The sequence below is a fragment of the Leishmania donovani genome, chromosome 27 (genome assembly GCF_000227135.1).
Source record: "Leishmania donovani BPK282A1 complete genome, chromosome 27".
NCBI lineage: Eukaryota > Euglenozoa > Kinetoplastea > Trypanosomatida > Trypanosomatidae > Leishmania > Leishmania donovani.
The window spans coordinates 515,179-534,368 of record NC_018254.1 but is presented as its reverse complement, the minus strand read 5'-3'; the positions used below and the strand labels follow the sequence as shown (position 1 = coordinate 534,368).

At 60.6% G+C, this 19,190-nt stretch overlaps 5 protein-coding genes across 5 annotated transcripts; all 5 read right to left on the bottom strand.

Moving 5' to 3' along the window:
• Positions 1–1,566: 1,566 nt before the first annotated feature.
• Positions 1,567–2,214, bottom strand: LDBPK_271350 (hypothetical protein, conserved; the record flags this gene model as incomplete). Its single annotated transcript, XM_003861940.1, has 1 exon — positions 1,567–2,214. The coding sequence occupies one exon, from the start codon at positions 2,212–2,214 to the stop codon at positions 1,567–1,569; it is 648 nt and encodes a 215-aa protein (XP_003861988.1).
• Positions 2,215–3,649: 1,435 nt separating this feature from the next.
• LDBPK_271340 (hypothetical protein, conserved) lies at positions 3,650–6,394 on the bottom strand (the record flags this gene model as incomplete). The annotated part of the gene is made up of 1 exon (XM_003861939.1): positions 3,650–6,394. One exon carries the CDS (start codon positions 6,392–6,394, stop codon positions 3,650–3,652), a length of 2,745 nt encoding a protein of 914 aa, XP_003861987.1.
• Positions 6,395–8,654: 2,260 nt separating this feature from the next.
• On the bottom strand, positions 8,655–10,574 carry LDBPK_271330 (ethanolamine kinase, putative; the record flags this gene model as incomplete). Its single annotated transcript, XM_003861938.1, has 1 exon — positions 8,655–10,574. One exon carries the CDS (start codon positions 10,572–10,574, stop codon positions 8,655–8,657), a length of 1,920 nt encoding a protein of 639 aa, XP_003861986.1.
• A 4,146-nt stretch (positions 10,575–14,720) lies between these two features.
• On the bottom strand, positions 14,721–15,848 carry LDBPK_271320 (hypothetical protein, conserved; the record flags this gene model as incomplete). The annotated part of the gene is made up of 1 exon (XM_003861937.1): positions 14,721–15,848. One exon carries the CDS (start codon positions 15,846–15,848, stop codon positions 14,721–14,723), a length of 1,128 nt encoding a protein of 375 aa, XP_003861985.1.
• A 1,271-nt stretch (positions 15,849–17,119) lies between these two features.
• On the bottom strand, positions 17,120–17,554 carry LDBPK_271310 (hypothetical protein, conserved; the record flags this gene model as incomplete). Its single annotated transcript, XM_003861936.1, has 1 exon — positions 17,120–17,554. One exon carries the CDS (start codon positions 17,552–17,554, stop codon positions 17,120–17,122), a length of 435 nt encoding a protein of 144 aa, XP_003861984.1.
• Positions 17,555–19,190: the final 1,636 nt, after the last annotated feature.

Below are 19,190 nucleotides of genomic sequence, written 5' to 3'. Positions count from 1 at the left end.
CAGCCGCTCCCCCACCGTGCCGGTCGCCACCCTTGGTGCATCCCGCCTCGGGGCGGCACGCAGGCTGCCTACCACCAGTGGCCAGTGCGAGGGCCGGATGGGATGCGTTCGAGTCACCATGACGCTCTGCCTAGCACATGGATGGCACAAGCGTGTTCGCTGTCGCAGGTCGCTCCCACGCCACGCCATCCAGGGCCTGGCCGCCGACATCCGTAGCAGTGAGTCGCTCTCACCTCCCTACGTCGCGGGTGCCTGACCCTGTCACCACCAGAAGAGGTTCGGCATTTGGCAGGGGACGGGGAAATGGGGGGATGGAGAGAGAGGGAGGCTGCCTGGCTTCCTCATCAAGGGGGAGAGCACGGGGAGTACTGGGCACTGGATACCGCGCACTGCGGTGCCCACCCAATCATCCGGGGCGAGCTTTTGCCAGTGAGATGGAAGGAGCGGCAGCGACAAAAAGTGAAGCCCATCCACAACAACCGCCGTAAGGACAATGCCGAATGAAACAGGCGAAACCAAAAAGGAGGAGACGACGCAGCAGAGGTCGTGAGGGGTGTGTGGTGGTGGTAGTGGGGGGTGGGGGTAGGGCGAGGGTGAGGAGAGCGTGAAGAGAGCCGACACCGAACAATGGGCAAACGAAGAAGCACAGAAAAAGGACGCATCCAAGAAGCGCTCACCGGCCTCCCCCTCTTCCCCCACCAAGACCAACAACACACACATACCTGCTGAAAGAGACATGGTCGCAGACACAGGTGACCATCAGCTGAGAAGGAAAGGAGGTGGCTAAGAGGGAGAACGGTGGGAGCGGAGTGCTCAGAGGGATGATAGACGCTATGCGGTGTCCCTCGCTCTCTCTTGCTTGTCTCGCTTCTGTACCCTCTGTCTCCATAGCCCTTGATCCCGTCTCTGTGCGTCACCTCGAAGATGCCAGCGCGCCTTTTCTCTCGCTGCCATGTCTTTTCCTCGTTGCTCGAGTCGCACAGCCACACGCAAATACGGAGTGCGTGTAGGCAAGAGGATGAGGAGAGAGAAGGAAAGCACGAGGGGGTGCAAATCGTGTCATGCACAGGAGCGTGTACGCGCAGCGGCAGCAGAAGCACAGAGACGCACCACCAAACAGCCAAAACGAAACATGTGTCAAAGTAGCCATGGTGAAGAGGGCGAAAAAAAGATGGCGCTATCGTTGGACGTGCAAGCAACGCAGAGACAGACAGGGAGGAAGAGGTGGAAAGCACAAGGCATGAGGTCGTGCGCACAGTTACGTGTGCCAACGTGTGCTTGCAGCGGAGATGCAGCTCCTTAAACAGAAAGAGTGTAAGATGGGCAAGCGTTCGGAGGGGAGACGCGTCTGAGACTGCAAGAGACGGATCGGCGGGCCCTGCGCACACACACACGCAGCACAAGCACATCCTTATGACACGGACGACGTGTGTGCGCTTGGGGGTGCGGGCTTGCAGCGGCGCGCGACAGCGGACGTGTTCCTCTTGCCCCAGGCCTTTTCTCATTTCCCAGGCGTGGCGCACACGTGCCAGGACGGAGCTTCCCGTGAGGAGGCTTGTTGCTGCTTCACTTCATGGATGCCTTCAGTGCGGCCAGACGGGCATCCAGCTCCTCATCCGTCTCCCCTTGGGTTTCGGTGCTCTTCTGTGGCAACGCCGTGTCAGTGACGCCGACCTTTGTGCGGAACTCGAGCCCCGCCTCGTCCATTACCTTCTGAATCTCCTGCTCCGTCTCCTCCTCCTCCATGCCGTCGTCATCCATGACTTCGTCAACGGCGTCGTTCATCATATCCTCCTTCATGCCCATCATCTCATTCTGCTTCTCGAACTCACGCATAATCTTCTGAACCTCAGGAATGTTCATCTTCTTGTTCATGGAGCGCATCGCCTTGGTCACGCCCTTCATGGCGTCCGCCATCTGCGCCGAGGACTGCATTGTCTGCATGCGCAGCGACACACCCTGGATCTGGGTGCGCATGCGGTACATCTTCTGGTTGTACTTGCGCGTGCGAACAAGGTCGCGGGCCATGATGCGCACCGCGTCCACCTGGTCCTGTTTCGCCATCTTCTTCATTTCCATCATAATCTTGCGTTCCTGCGTGCTCAGTTTGTTGCGCTCACGGTCGAGGTCGCGGCATGTGCGGTCCAGCTGACGTTTGTACATCCGAATCCTCTCCTGCGGCGTCTCACGGCGGAACAGGTCTGTTAAGCCCATTTTCGCTGACTCGATTCTCTTCTATGTTGCAACAGCCGTGCAGAGAAGGAAAAGGATAACCACCAAGAAAGGTGCTGGGTTTTCGGGATCGCGTGAGCGAGCTTAACCTTCGCGGAGAGGGACACCGAGTAAGAGCGGGATGGCGGATGGCAGACGTACAAGGGCAGCACATGCAGATGGGAATGGAAGCGCAAGATGCCGAAGGAGCGTCGCGAACGCAAACGGGAAAGTACCGGAAAAAAAAAGAGAACGCGCGCAAGCTCGGGCGCGCACACGCACAGAAGGAGAGAGCGCGCGACGCCAACAGAAATGAGCAAGTCCGCTGAGCCAGGCCAAAGGAAGGTGAGGAAGGAGGGAGGGAAAGCGCGGAGTCGGAGAGCGAGAGTGAGCAAGCGGGCAAAAAAAAAAAAGAATGGGTGTGTAGCAGAGGTGGCAGTCCTAGTCGTCGTAGAATTTCGCGGCACTTCAAGCGGCAAGAGCCAAGCTGATGAGTCACTTCAGGGGCCCACAGAGAGAGGGGAGAGGGTGGAAAAGCGCTCAAAGCCGAAAAAGAGGAAAAAACGGTCGAAAGACAAGCAATGGATGCTTGCTGAGGCAGTCGTTGTCGTAGTGCACCGCCGTGGAGAGGGAGGGGGGAAGAGGAATGCATGCGCGTATGTGAAGGTGTACACATGCACGTGTGCGTATGGTTTGGCAACGTCGTGCCGCACCACCACAAAACGGCCAATCAGCACACACACAACGAGCAGAAATATACAGGCACACCGTGCACGAGCAATGGAGAGACGCAGGCGGAGCCGCGCAGAGAGGCACAAACGTGGAGGGCGGGTGTAGGCAGGTAGAAGAGGGGAGCACCAAAACACACATACGCGCATACTCAAGGGAAAGGTACGAAGAGGCCTCGGAGGGGCATGGGCAGCGTAAGAGGCACAGAACACACGTTGGGACACTCGTGGGCCGTACGGGCACGCATACGCGCAATGGTGCACACACCTGGGAGGCAAGTCTGACGCAGTGCGCGCTCGCCTGAGAGAAGCAGGCAGCACTTCTTCTGCAGAGTGCAGGGTTGTGTAGAACTGTAAAGGTGCACGTTTGAGTGCTTGACTCCTTAAGCGGACTTCGACGGCACCGTGGGCAGGCGCATAAATTTAGCGAGTCGCCTGCGCCGAAAAAAAAAAGGTGAGAAGGTTTGTATGCGCATGTGTTTCTGCAGGTGCGCGCCAGCGGCACGGCAGCTCAGAGCAGGGAGATAGGGACAAGAACTCGGCACGAATCGGCGCGATACCGCCCAGGAGCGGCATTGGCACTGCTGCTTCCACACCAGGTCCGGTGCGATGTGTCTCCCTCGCACAGCTTGTCCATGTCTCCTTTCCTCCTTTCTTGTCGCCTCTGCGAGGGTCAATGCAATGAGCTCCCAGCCGCATCATTCTTTCGTTTAGGCGAGCTCCTTCATGATGCGGCGTGCCAACACCATGGTCGGCATCATTGTTGTGCTCGCACAACCACGCTGATACGGAGGCGCGTTTTTAGACGTTGCGTAGAACGGCGCCTGGCCCTTCTGGACGCTGACGACGGTGATCACTTGATCACCGGCTGAGGCTCCTGCCTTCGCCGTCGCTGATGCCTTCGGCAAGCCTGGAGCTGGCGGCGTGGCACCACTCTTCCACCAGTTCTCGGGCATGGCAGGCTTTACTGGGACCGATGCGCCATTGCCACCGCTCTCACCCGCAACGGCCTTACTGGCGCCGGCAAGACCTCCGCTCGCACTTAGCCAGCGCAGCTCCTTCACCTGCACCGTGTCCTTCACCATTGCCGGGCAGAATCCCGACGTTCGCAACTGACGCGCAACACCTAGCTGCTTTGCATGGCCGAGAATGCGACCGTCGTCCGCGACGCCGAGAAGTATGACACCACCACGGCATGCTGCCATGGCGGCCATTGTGTTGCGAAGCCGCTCCGCATCCATTAACACGGGATGGCGCTGCTGGTGGGAGTCTGCACCAGCTGAGGAGCCGTTCGTCACGCGCCCCACCCTCGCCTTGAACTCGACGTTATGGCACTCCTCCAGTTGAGCCACGTCGGCAGCGGTGCGTACGTCGGGAACGGGCACACGCGCAGCGCCACGCAGCTTTCCAAAGTGCACAGAGACTGAATCTGACAACGCGCCGTACACCGCTTCTGCCTGGCTCAGTAAGCGCAGGTTCTGTGAGGCGACAGCGGGCGAGAGTGTCTGCGTTTTGACTGCCGCCTCGGGTACCAGCGCAGCCGCTGTGGTAGGCACCTGCTGTGCCGTCGCGGAGGAGGCTCCGCCCGCTACGACTTCCACCGCTTTTGGCGTGGCGCTGGCGGCTGGGGAGGAGCTCGGGTCGCAAGCCTGGACGCAGCGAGCGTACAAAGCACGAAACCGCTCGTGCGAGCGCTGAAACCGGTGGCAGCTCTCGCGCACCACGCTTACCACGTCGGGGAAGGTGTGCGGCGCGCGCGCAATGGTGGCGTTGACGCCTTGCTGAGTAGCACTGTGCCCCGCTTCGCCGTCGTTCTCTGGACTCTGCTGAGGGTCGTACCCACACAACAAAGCAGTGGCCCAGTGAGCGGTGGTGGGCGCAGACGAGGTTGGCGCAGCACCAGTGTTGCTGAGCGCTGACCGAACCTGCATCACGTAGGCATCCTCCAGCACTAGCGACAGTGTGTATGGTGATGCAGCCGGCTGGGGTTTGGTGGAGAAGTGGTCCGAAGACGGCGCTGTGGGGTGCGTGCGCGGATGCCTCGATGGATCAGCCCGCGCGCAGTAGACACGGTGGGCCCGAACTGTCACCACAAACGGAGCATCCGCGAGGCGAAATACCGCCTCTGCGTTGGTGTCGTGACGCATCGCCTCTTCCACATTCAAGCAGTGGGCCAGCACGCTTCGTGCCGCGGCGGCACAGGAGCTCTCCTCCTCCTCTGATGCCACGATGTCCGGGTGATGAGACGCAGAGGCACGCGGCCGCTTGCGAGGCAAACGGCCCTTCTCACCATGGCGGCCCTCCGCGTCTCTACCAGCCGATTCGCTAAGGATTGCAGGTATTGGGATACGGCTTATGAAGCTCCACACGCACGATGGCGAAGACGCCCCTGTCGTTGCAGCCTCGCCTGGGGCCGTGAAGTAGGGCACCGCAATGTAGGCGTACCGAGAGGTGTGCCCGACCAACAAACCGTTGCACTCCACGCCGCGCACATCTGCGTGGAGGAGGCGACGTGGCACGACGGATCCGGGCGCAGTGTTTTGTGTGGTTGTATGCGGTGCCGAGAGAGCTGCCTCCACGACATGCGAAAACGATGGCCGCAAAGGACTCTGAAAGAGACGCCGCGTCGCTGCGTTAACGGGGCGTTTCTGAGCGGATCGGGGGGCACCAGTCGATGGCGACGCTGGCAGCCGAGCCCAGCTGCCCTCGTTCATGAAGAGTTCTGTCAGCCATCGAGCAAGCTGCCACTGCAGCTTAGTGTGTTTTTCCTCACACGCCTGCTGCCGGGACGGAAGCGCTACCGCCGTGGCTATCGATGTCGTATCTGAGGCCGATATGCCGCCAGAGCGCTGCTGGACACCATCGAGAGCGATGCTGGTGTCGTAGAGCTGATGCGCTGCTCGAGCTCGGCTCCACAAGTCCATGTCCGATAGCGTATCGCGCATCCACTGCAAAGCCGCCGCGGCTCCGGTCTCTGAATCGCCAAGCTGCACACCTGTCACAACCTCCCCCTCCACCGCATGCTGTTTGATCACCCAGGAGGGCCACAGAGCGGCAGATGGCTGAACCGCAAAAGTCACGCACAGATGCGATCCCGCCTTCTCGCGGCTGGCACTGGCATCTGCGGCGAGAAAGACGGGGGAGTCGGCGCCGATGTACTGCAGAACGTCCAGCGGGGGAAAGATGCGCGTCACGGCGCGATCGACGCAGCGCAGCACCACGTCCTTCGCCTGCCGTGTCCACGACAGCAGCGGTGAGTTGATGCACAGCTGCACTGTAACCGACGTGCGCGAGCGCTGCGGCTGCTGTTGGTTCCACGAGTGCTGAGGCTGGTGCGCCTCGTAGCACGCGTTAGCGGCACTTGCAAAGGCACGACTGATGGCAAGCTCAGCACCGTTCGAGTCCACCAGTGCGCACATCGCACCTGCGAAGAACGGGCTGAGGTCCACCTCCATTGATCTTTGCGTTGCGGAGTGCTGTGGTGGGTTCCATGTAAATGCGTGTATCCCAAGCGGAGTTCAAACTTGCGCAAAACAACGGCAGTCCGCACAGACACACATGCACGTGTGTGTGTGCGTGTGTTTCACAGACACCGACAAGCAGGAAATGCTCGTGATGCACCCCTTTAATGCACCTTTCTCTGACGCAAGCACGCAGACACCGTCGGGTTGAAGAAGTGAAGGTGGAAAGAGAGAGGGTTGCCTGCAAAAGCGGAGGCGAGCCGCGACCGCAAGTCCACATGCGCAGACGAGGTAGGAGCAGCAGCGCGGGACGAGAAGCTTCTCACCGACGCCTATCACGGAGCTTCATCCCTCGATGATGAGCCACTACTTTACGAGCGACTTCTTGACACACCGATACACCCTGCGCACACGTGTTCCTGCAGCGCCCAGTCCCTCCTTCCTCCCACATACACACAAGCACATCTTCTTCACCGTACAACTAGCCCCGCGAGGCACGCAAGGAGACGGCGCGAGAGACCGCACAGAGAGTACACGAGATGGGGGGATAAGGAGCACTGAGCAGCAGAAGAAATCGGTGCTCTGGCTTGCTTGGTGCCTTGAACATTAAAAAAACAATGTGCTTGTACCAACGTGTGCCGACTCTCTGCCATGTGACCTGAGCGAAGCGGCACTCGGCCCCCGGCCCGACCATGGGCCCCATCCGCGTGGTGCGGAGCAGACGTAGACACGCGCGTTGCAGCAGTGCACCCGACTCAGCCATCTGAGCACGGCCTCTGCCCCAAACCTCTGCCCTCAGCACACGCTTCGCAGGCAGCCGCACAGCCGCTCCCCCACCGTGCCGGTCGCCACCCTTGGTGCATCCCGCCTCGGGGCGGCACGCAGGCTGCCTACCACCAGTGGCCAGTGCGAGGGCCGGATGGGATGCGTTCGAGTCACCATGACGCTCTGCCTAGCACATGGATGGCACAAGCGTGTTCGCTGTCGCAGGTCGCTCCCACGCCACGCCATCCAGGGCCTGGCCGCCGACATCCGTAGCAGTGAGTCGCTCTCACCTCCCTACGTCGCGGGTGCCTGACCCTGTCACCACCAGAAGAGGTTCGGCATTTGGCAGGGGACGGGGAAATGGGGGGATGGAGAGAGAGGGAGGCTGCCTGGCTTCCTCATCAAGGGGGGAGAGCACGGGGAGTACTGGGCACTGGATACCGCGCACTGCGGTGCCCACCCTCCTCCCTCCACACCCTTCCCATTCATCCGGGCGAGGGAGTCGAAGGTAAAAGCAAAGCCTAGGTTTGTTTTTTTTTTCGTTCGGTGTATATTCCGCGAAGCTTCCCTCTGCTCGCCTTCTCGCGTAGAAACCGGCGTACGATGGCCGGGGATGACTTTGTTAACAGCGACGGTGCGCACTCTCATTCTCCGGGCACGTGCGCCGCCTCTCTCTCTCCCGCCTTTGCAGCCGCCACACAGATCGACGGTGACAGGGACACAGAGAGAGAGAGACGGATAGCGAAAGCACGAGGAAGGGGGAGGGCTGGTGGTGCACAGGGAGGGAGGCGGGCAGGCACGCACGTCTTACAGGGACCCATTCTCCCACAAAGCATTACAGCCAGCTTCATCACAGAGAGAACGGGAGAGGAGGAGGGGGGGGGGGTCGTGCGCTGAGGCACACACTGACACGCGTCCGTATACCAGCCCGCGCGCGTTACCGAGCACAAAGTGCTAGCACGGTGTCTTAACTTCGGGTGCGTGTCGGGGATGGAAAGGAGAAAGCAGACACATCCAAACATGCACGCATGACATACTCACGAAGGATGTCATGGCGAAAACCACCACTGACAACGAACGACGAACAACGCAAGCCTACGACGAGGCCGAACAGGAAGAGAGTGACGGCCACACGTATCACCTCTTTCGTGATCAGCACCCTGGCTGTCAGCATACGTCACGCCACCGAAGAAACGGCGGCACGGTTATGTGGTGAGCAGGCAATTATCCTTGGTTTTCCCTTTGTCTGTTTCGAAATAGTTGTTATGTCGGATTCTCGACGCACATCGAAGCTGAATTCCTACTGCCTCTCGGTATGGCTATGCACAGCACGGCTACGCATCCGCACGGAAGGCACAGGGGAAGGGGGCGAGGAGGAGGAGCATCATGATGGGCGAACAGAAGAAGGCGTGCAGCGGGACGCACCGGCCGCTTGTCTTTCCTCTTTATCCTCGGCGCATGCTGCACCTCGGCTCAGCATCACTATACATCACAGGTTCTCTGAGCACTCGGCCCGCACGGCAAGGTAGCGGTTGTAGCGAACCTGGGCGTAGTTCAGAAAGTCGACATCCAGGGCAGACACAGCCTCCTGCAGAAGCGACCAGACACTCCACGACAGGTGCGAAGCCAAGGTGAGAAGCTTCGCGAGTCGAGTCCAGTGCACCACGACCTGCGCCTCCGCTTCCTCTCTGTCGCTCCAGAACAGCTCCCGCGCGTTGGGAAAGATCTCGTACTCGCGAGAAGCGCAATCGGTGGGGCTGGAGTTCTCCGCCCAGGCCGCCTCGAGTGCATCCCGCATACCGCGGCGGTACTCGGCGATGAAAGCGGACATGTGCGCATCGGACGGGAAGTACGTGTCGTAGTCGCAGTCGAGCCCAGGGTACTCGTTGAAGTGGTTGGCAACGTCGTACAGCAGGAAGCTGCGCTTTGTGTAGTCAAAGTCGATCACCCGCACATCTTTTCGCACCTTGTGGATCATCACGTTGGCGCTCAGCAGATCGTTGTGGCAGACGCCCTCCGGCAAGTAAGCCTTCTGGCGCTCCAGCATCGACAGCATCCACGCACAGGCCGACTGCAGGCTGCGCCCCGTCATGAGAAAGCTCTCGCGCTTGTCCTCGCGCACTCTGTCGACGATCTCTTGCGACAGCACGAGGTCCACCCACTTGGTCAGCGAGCCGATCAAGTAGTTCGACTCGCGGTCAAATCGGGACTCGTCCTTGTAGGTGTCGTGGCTACTCGTCGTGCTCCCCTCAGCTGCCAGCATTTGGTTGTCGACAATCTTCCAGTAGTCCTTGTTCTGCGAGTCGCGCAGCAGCGGATGGCCGTGATCGCGCAGGGCGGCGCGCGTGGCCCGAACCTGGAATGCCGCGATGGCGCGCGCGATCGGCATCGCCTCCGCCGACATGTCCTGGTACGGCAGCGTGTAGTAGCCGTCCAGGTAATCGTACACGAGGAAGTTGCTGCCGTGGACGTAGGTGGGGATGAAGAGAGACTGGTAGAAGAGCTCGCTCTCTCGCGAGATGACGCGGTCCGTCTCCTTGCCAAAGACGCGCACCACCACCGATGCGGATGGGTCGTCTTCGTCGTAGACATGGAAGAGCTCATTGGTGATGCCGCCCGACAAGCGCTTCATCTGCAGGGGCGCGGAAGGGAGCTCGGGAGTGTTGCTGCGCTCAATCGGTGGTGAGCTCCTCTCCCTTACCGCAGCCACCTCGTTGTGCCGCGTCGTCGCGGCTGTCGGTGGCGCGCCGAGCTCCTCTAAGTGTTCTTCGGTGCTTCGGCAAGACGAGAGCAATACGTCGGGTGTGACGGACGGCAATGGCCCGGCGGGGGAGTGGCGCACGCGGTTGTTGCCTGCACCGACCTCGGGATAGTGCAGCCGGCTCGTGCTACTGCATGTGCTGCTCTCGCTAAAGGTGTTTAAATTAGTGTGCGTCGCGCTGTGCGGCTCGTCAGAGAAGACGCTGCCGCCCTGTGTTGTCGGGATCGCGCCGGGGAGGGCCGCACCGGCAGTGGCATGCTTGTGCGAAAGGGGGACTTGAAAGCTCTGCTGCGAGGACAGTAGCTGCGGAGTGGGCGTGTTCTGCGGCGGATAGTCTTCCTTTGAGTTCTTCTGGTATACAATCGCATCCGCCGAGGCCGCGGCGAGGCCATTGTGTTTCTTCTGCTGCGTCATTGACCGTTGGCTCGCGCACGACTCCGGTGACCGGCAGCTGCTGTCGCCGCCGAGTCTCTTCGCCTTGGTTTTGAGCAAAGCACGAAGTTTTGCCGCCCACTCCGGAGCACTTTTCAGCTTCTCCTCGTTGTGCCTCCACAGCACCGAGGCGCAGTGGGTGAGGACCACCTCTACAATCTGGATCTGCCGCAGCAGTGGATCGTCCGTGATCCACATATCGGTAAATTGCACCATGGATTCGAGGGGTGTGGCAGGGGCAAGCGCTGATAAAATAGACGAAGAGAACTAATAAGGAAAGGAGAAGGCGGCTCGGCACTGCGCCAAAAAAGAAGAGCAGTACACGGGCAGAGGTGCGAGATGGCTTTGCTCGCCACCCTTGGCAAAGGAATAGTACGTTTTTTTTTTTGCAACTAAAAGAAAACAAGGAAAGCAGAGGAAGCGTTCGTGTGCGTGTGTAGGTGCACACGTGTATGCGTATGCGTGTCTAACAGCACTTCTACTGTGGTGGTGCTGGGAAGTGATGGTGATGCAGTTGGCAGTGCTGCTGGCCACTGTGCAGCTCTCTCTCTCTATCTTTCTCACTGTCTGCTAGGTGTAGGCTACGCAGGGGGCACACACGCGTCAGCAAGGGTGCGCGAAACTGCTTATCTGCCAGCACCCGCGAACGGTGTCCACGTGTGTGTTACGAGCGAGTGCGCACGAAAGAGTGAGTCAGGTTGCCGTTGAAGAGGCATGAGTGCACAAGGCGATCGTTGCCAAACACAAAGACGCATTCATGCGTACATGCGAGAGAGACACACCCAGAGATAATGAGAAGGAGGGAGAGAAGAGGTGAAGTGAAGAGGTCGACTGTGAACAGACAAGGAGAGGCATCCGAATGAGGTGGAGAGAGGGGGGGGGAGACGCAGAATGTCGTGTCCCCTTCTGTGGTTACTTCGACGCGTCCACCACCCCCCCCACCCCTCCTCTCCCTCACTGCTGTCGCATCGTTAATGTCAAAAAGGCATCGACGGGAATGACACCACGTGCTTCGCTCTCACTCCCGCAATGCTCCAGCGCCATGTTGGACGCAGTTGGCGCATACGCGCCTCTTCTTTATCGTCTGTATGCGTGTATGTGTTTGGAGGGGCGAAGCGGCAAAGATCACCGTGAAAGCCGGCCGCATCTGAGCTTCTCATGGCCTCGTCTCCGCCAGCCTCGCTGGAGGCCGGTCAGCAGCTGCGAGCCGGCTGGCTGCACCCCGGCGATGCCTGGCACGCGCTGCATGATCTGCTGAACAAGGCAGGTGTCTTATTCCACCATCGCCGCCCCCACCCCCATAACGAGGGATGCCAAGCAACATGTGCCTCGCCACCCGGGCCACTGTTTTCGCGTACGCGTCGGCAACATACCGCACAGCGTGCCCCTCCTCCTGCCTGTGCGCGGCCAGCAGCTGCACGGCCGTCAGGTACCCAATACGCGTCTTTTGGCACCGCTGTCAGACGCCGAGAAGGTGGACTGCTTGCGCAGCGGCGGTGCATGTCAGAGAAGCCGATCCGTGACATCTCACCAGCTAGGTCGCGCTCGTCAGCTGGCGCGCCATCCGCAACCTGTTGCCTGTAAGCAGCTGCTGCTGCACCTTGCGGAAAGGCATCTGGCAATGCGGCTCCTCTCACACGGCCCGCAGCATGCGAAACCGGCGCACAGCGTCCACAGTAGCCCTCGGTGCACCGCTGCAAAGGCCAACTCTCTCGCCAGCGAAGGAGACCGCGGTGATACGGCGATGTTTCTGCTCCAAATCGAGCTCGTGCGAAGCTGCGCCGAGAAGCGCGTAAGCGATGCCTCCGCATGCGGCATGTCGCACCCCTCTTTGTGCGCCTCGTCCTCGAGGCCTCTGCCGTTAGGTGAGTCGCCTCTTGAAAGCGTCACCGCGATCGGTGGCGATGAGACAGGACTGAACGCCCGCGCGGCAGGCACCTGGGCACTTCTGTGGCGGTCACCGGTCGTGTACACCTGATATGTCATGACCACCTGCAAGGCGGGGCTGTGCGGCGGCTGCGCGCGGCATCGCATTGCCAGGCAAGGCAGCACCTCCTGCACGAGGTAGTACGTGTCTGTCAAGACGCGCGCCCCATCGCACTCGGCAACGGTGGCGATGTCCCCGCTGCAGCCGGGTCGCCAGCCGGGGAGCCCGAGCGGCAGAGGGAAACCATCACTCCGATGGTGCGGCGGCGGCATCGGCGTAAGCGTTCGCTAGCAAACCGCCTTCAGCCACCACCAGGGCACACAGCGTGCCAACCGCCGCACCGGCGCTAGTGCCCGTGGCATAAATCGACGTTCCACGCACCGCACCACCGTGATCGGCCCCATAGCACGATGAAGTCGCCTGTATCGCTTTTAGCAGAGGGCATCATACCCAGTACCGGCACGGCCGGCAAGACCCCCGGTACTGGAACATCGCGAGCTGGCGGATCGGTACCTTGGTCCTCGGCCGCCGCCGCCCAAAAACAAGCGCGAAGAAAGCAGGCACGGACAGAGGCAGTCGAACGGGATAGACAACGGACGACGCGAGCTTTTCACGCAGCAGGCCGTGGAGCCTGCCGGTGTCGTTCAAAGGGTGTTGGGCGACGCAGCGGGAGCACGGGCGAGAGCCGCCCTTGGCGATGCGGCCTCGGCCCTCGAAGCCGGGCGGGTCGCAGTGAGACACGGCAGGAGATATACGCCTGCCCAGCTCCGCTTTGCAATGGCACAAGCAAAGCCGTTGCCGAGGCTCCGAGCGTCACGCAGCGCGTGTCCGCGAGCGCGGCCGCCAGCGCAGGGACTCGAAGGAAGTAGAGCTCGCCTTCTGGTGCCTAGCCGAGAAGGGCGAGACGGAGTGGAAAGCTGACGAGGAGCTGCCCGGCGCTGGCGAACACGTGGATCGCCTTGTCCTCGCGTCTTCCCCTCCCTCACCACCACCAACACACCTCTACCGGGCAGGAATCCCCGGTGCCACCGCAGAAGCAACCACCACAGTGGAATGGGCGGACAGGTCAAACTGCATGATCAGCGATACATCCGGCCACAAGGCGGTGCAGAGCGCCGTCGCACCGGCGCTGACGCGGACGGTGGATGAGCACCACGATGGGCTCCGCCAAAGCCGGCCATGGACACAAGATTTGCATTGGCAAGGGAAAAGGCACAGTTGTCGCGCCCATGGTCCTTCTTGTCAACATAGTTGGCCAGCGGAGGGTTGCGCAGCGACGCTCGCCGAAAAAAAAAAAAGAACAGATACCATGCCAAGTCGTCGTACACGGCGCGGCGGTGGGAATCACGTGAGCGAGAGAAGGCGGGCAAGTCGTCTACGCCATCTACTCTTGCAACGCCGAACAACAGGAGGTCTCCGAGAGAGAAGAGAAGAGACCCGGTTCGCTTACGATGATGTGCTTGCATCCTTATGTGGGCGGGTGATCACAGTAGGCGTGCGTAATTCTGCGTCGGTGCCTGCCTCCTCTCGTGCTCAGCACACACTTGCACAGCTTCTTCAAAGTCACGCTGCTGCCTTTCACACGCGCTACACGAGTGTGCCGCAGAGCAAGCTGCGAGTTTCGGAGAAGACAACGAGGCATGCCCGAAAAGAATAGCACACAAGTACGACAGCGGCGAGCAGGCACATAACCTGTGGGCAAGCGCTGCCTGTGCTTGGGGCCCAAGTGGACGAGTTAGGGAAGAGAGAGATCAAGTGGCGTGTCAGACCGAGGTCGAGCGGGGCGGAACAAGAGACGACGGCTGCGCTCCCTGCACAGAAAAGCCCTCTGAGGCGAAGACAGGCGAGCAGGACCACCACGCAAGCTCACTCGTAGGACCGTAGGGGAAGCCGCAGCAAGGAAAACGCGTGCGAACTTGAAAAGCTAGACACACAAAATCATCCCCGCCCAGTGGGCGTGAAGCGGTCGCTTCGACGGGTGGAGCAGGACTCGATCTCGCACTGCGACGCGCCCTCGCTCACACGTCATCGCTATTCTGCTTGTCTTCCGCTTTTTTGTGCGTGTGTGGGTGTGTCTGTCGCCGCTCTCCCCTTCGACCATGCCGTCGAGGAGAGACGGGTGAGCACACGCGCACGTGCACACTCGTACGCCAGCGAGACCCCCCGCCCATGCTGCCGCACAGGCAGCAGCGGCACTGGAGCGCGTGGCCGCAAGACATAGCACCCACTGTCGTCCTTGCCGCGGAGAAGGTACCTAACCGCAAGGAAGTCTGCCACACCATGCAGCACAGCTCCATGCGTGTAAGGCGATAGCAACGCTGCAAGCGAGGGTCGCCGAGCCCTTGCCCGCTTGCGTTGCTTATTAAAAGGAGACGACGCGAGAGATCGATGAGTTGGCGCTGCAGGAAGGGGCAGGGCCTGCGAAAGCGGCAGCGCTAACGCCTGGTGTTGTTCTGTGGCTGTCCAAGGTACTCGCAGGGGATGTGCTCGTAGGCACCGAGCTGGGCGAGTACAACCCGCAGCTCCAACACACTCCACCGCTGCAGTCCCGTCGGAGCCTGCTTCTTCTCTAATCCGACAGCGGCTAACTCTAGTAGGCTGCCACCCTCCTCAGGGAGAGACGCGTACAGTGCGTCCAGTCCAATCGCACGGGCTCGAGGTAGCACAAGCCCGCGCACAAATCGCTCCAATAGGCGCGTCGACTGCGTGGCGTGCGTTTCTTTGGCGTCGGGGAAGAGTCGTATGGGAGCCGTGCAGCCCCACACGTACGCGTCCTGCAGCCATTGATAGAAGAGAGCGACGAGAAGGGCAGCCACGTCCTCCTCGGATTCAATCTGCTGCAGTGGTGAGGTGGTCCACCAATCGTCAGCATCCACGCGCAGCGGCGTCACAACGCGAGGTCCGAGGCAGGAGCCGTGGCTGTCGATGCAGAAGCCTGCCTCGGTCAGGGCCCGAAAGACCGCGGCCGTGCTGTGGAGCATGTCCGTGAAGTCGCTTCCAAACAGGATAAAAGAGCTCAGGAAAGACACCACGCGCACGCCGCTCCTCCGGAACTGCTCCTCGGCACTCGAGAGCACGCGCGCCATGTCTTCCCGCACCGTGCGCTGCCCGGGCGGGCCACGCAGAAAGGTGTAGAGCTGTCGAGAGTCGCTTGAGGACGGGGCGGGAGAGCTGCTGGCAGCCGCCTCTGTTGGCGCGGAGGACGCGGTAACGGAGAGGACATCGAAAACGCTGAGGCGCTGCGCCTGCTCAGAAAGTGGGTGGAGAGTCCACGGCTCCCTCAACTCCACGACGGTCGAGAAGCACTTCTTGTCGCCCTCGCCAGACGCGGCCATCAGCGCCTCTGCACCGAAGCGCCGAAGTGCAGTGACGGCCTTGGTCACGTCTGGCAGGGCCACGGTCGGCCGTGTCAGCCTCTGATGCAGAGCGGTCCAGTCAAAGACCACGCCGCCATCGTACCATGGGGAGGTGAACGCTTCGCAGAAGACGCCGGACTGCACGCTAGACGCGTCCACCCTGTCGATGTACTTGTCCTTAAGGGAAGCCATGATCCACTCCTCCATTGTGTGCTGCGAATGGGGCTGGAAAGATGTCTCGTCGGTAGCACCACGTATGCTTGGACGCGCTTGCCGTCGCTTGTGGTTGTCGCTGGTACTGCTCGCTTTTCGTCCAAGTGCTCTCGAGAGGGAGAGCGGAGCTGCACAAGCGACATGGATGGTGGAGCACATCGTAAAAAGCGGTCCGGGCAAAGATCAGGGGTCGATAATGGTAAGAAGAGAGGGCAAGCACAGAGACCGTGCATTGGCCAGCGTCTTCAGCAAGCAAGACGACTGTGCAAGTCAAGCGACAAAGGCACACACGCACGCAAGAATTCAGCGGCGGCACTCTCACTAGCAGCGGAGCAGGGCGCCTCCGCGGATCTCCTCTGGCTAGATCGGTCGGTGTAATGCAACACAGGTGCCCTCGAGAGAATCTGCTCACCTGCACAGACAGCGAGGCGTCCGAAAGCACCACAGGATGTGGTGTCTGGCGAGTGTCGCGCGGCGCGCCTCTCTCATCGCCGAGCAAGATAGCCGATGCGAGAGAAAGTGGCCCGCAGAACAAATGTTGCGGCCAGCGCAGGTCTTGGGCACGGGCGGGAGTGGTGGAGCAACTTGTGGTGAGTGCGTGCGTGCGTGTCTCTGTGTGGAATCCCGCTGCCGGCATCCTTCTTTTTTGTTGTTCTGCAGCCACTGCCTCGTGCACGTCCCCGCTTCCTATAAGCGAGACGCTCCAGAAAGTCTGGTCACCACCACCCACGGGCCGTCTTCTCTCCCTCGGAAAAGAGCCCTTTTCCTCGCAGCCCGCCATCAGCTGCGCACAAGCGCATACAGCGCGACAAAGAAAACTAAAGGGCAAGAAGGGGCTTGGGGTCAAGAAATGAGAGCAGAGGCGAAGAGTGCACGGCCGCTACGTGGGCCACGACACCGACTCCGTTCTCACTCACCGTGCTCGAGCATTCAGTATAGCAAGGCCCTTTCACGAACTCACAGAACCACCTCAGGTGCTGCAGTGGAGCGGGAGCAGGATTGCTTGCAGTGAATCCGCAAGGGTGCCCTGCAGAAGGAGGATCGAATCGGTGGGTGGAATTCGCAGGCTGAGTCGATTCAGAAGCAGCAGAGGGGGCAATCGCGCCCACGAAGCCAAGGAAGGGGAGGAGAGCGAAGAAGAACATGGGAGCCTCATCTTCTGCGCGCAGCAGCTGAACGTCACTCACATAACCGCCCCCCTCCTCTTCATACACTCCCTCTTCTTTCGTCATTCGTACACACACACACAAGCATGCACCCCTCTCCTACTTGGACGGCTCAGTGCTGCCGAGGCTCGCCTCCTCCTTTGTCATCTCATCCAGCACCAGACGCACCAAATTACGAATGATGAGGCCGACATCGTTGTAGTTCGCCAAGTGTGTCAGCACCTGGCACTTCACGGGATTGGGACGCACGCTGTTGCACAGCTCATTCACCTTGCGGTACTCCTCCGGCTGCGATCCCTTGAGGAACGCGATGACGTAGATGTCTTGCGGTTTCATTTGAAACAGGTCTTGCAGTGAGCCGTAGAGGGCATCGCGGTGAGAACCGTTTTGCAGCACCTGAATCGGCTTCACGGAGAGCTGGCAGTGCCCCTCCACAGCGACCGCATCACGCTCCAGGTGCTCCACCAGCGCATCCGCCGCGCCGCCGCACTCCGGGTCGTCGTACGTTAGCAGCACCGTCAGCACTCGCGACATGCGCGACGTCAAAGACGGCCTACTAAAAAAAAAAAAAAGACTGGCAAAGCGCCTAACCAATCAAGACAGAAGCGGGCGTCACCGAATTACCGGCGATGCGGTGATGCGTCGCCAATGGGCAATCTATGCGAGACGGGGTGTAGGTGTGAGTTTCCCTGTGCTGGCCGATATGATGGAACAAGGGGTGCGGGGGTCACACGGAGGAAGGGAGGAGGGTATGTGATATGCGCGTCTAGGCACCACGCAACAGATATCTGCATCTCACAGAGGGAAGAAGCAGCGTCGCAAGACGGCGCACGTGATGAGCTGGGTGAAGTGGCAGCGGCGAACAATGATGTTCATGGACGCACCGTTCAAGACCACGAGTAGGTCAGAGGGAGGGCACGTCGCAGAGAACTGCGGCAGAGTGCCCATGCATGCAGCATTGTTCAGTGGAAGTCACCACAGCGAGTGAGGTGGAGGCGTGCCGCGTATCGCGAGGAGGAGCAGGCACGCGAAAAAAAAAAGGAATTTCAAAAAGCAAGAGGATGAAAGGGGAGAACGAAGCGGTAGACACATCATTTTCTGTGCTGCAAGCCACAGAGGCATGTGCGCAGGGTTGCATCTTGAATACGGTCTGCGAGAGAGCCTTGCTTCGGCACGCGGGACAACACGCACGAGCGTACGCGCACACGCCTGGTGCCTGCTAGCCCCTCTCGCCCTTGCCCCCGTCCCATCATCAGTTCTCTGTTACGTGCACGTCATGGCAGCACATCGACAGAGAGCGAGACGGAGAATGAGCTACCGTGCATTGAGTGGGCAGCTGCGACACAATGCACGCTCTTGTGAAGGAGGAGGAGGGGTGAGGAAGGGCCAACGCGGGCGACGTGCGTACCCCATCAGCAGCCGCACGAGCGTGGGTCAGCTGAGGGAAAAAGAAGCACATCGCGCAGCTGGGCAGCACTAGCACACCGCCATCCCCCTCCCACACGCGCACACGTACACAGCACTCCCTGTCATCTCGTGGGGCGCGTGCGGCACGTACAGGCACACCCAAGGGTCCGCTGCAGCATGGTTTGCTCACCATGTCGGCTAGTACGTCGTCCCTTTCCTCCGTGAAGATGTGTCGCGTGTCTGCTGTCGTCTCCTTCGTTGTTGTTGATCGAAAATAAGAACTGAGCGATCGCCGCAGCGGCGCACGGCGATCAAAAACAAATGAAAGAAGAAACGAAGAACACCCAGAGAAAGGGAGAGAGTTGCTTCCTGATGATCCAAGGGCATCACACGCTCGCCACTGTCCACCATGCGAACGCACGAACACTCGACGGTGCTGGGTGGCGGATAGCGAGTCGCTTAGAAGAGACCGCCCATGCCGAAGTCGTCCTCGTCGCTCTCCTCCGGCTCCTCCTTGGCAGCAGCGCTAGGGGCGGCCGGCGCGGCAGCGGCGGGCTCCGCAGCAGCCGAGCCAGAGCCGGCCAGCAGGCCGTTGATCGCGGCCTCGCGCAGCTCCTTGCCGTTGTGCTCCTCGAACTCGTACGAGGTCGCCACGGAGACAGCCAGCAGGTTCTTGAAGGCGTCCACCAGCATCGGGCCAATCGTCGAAGACGTCGGGATGCCAGCACCCAGCGCCATCGCCGCAACGTTGCTCAGGCCTTCC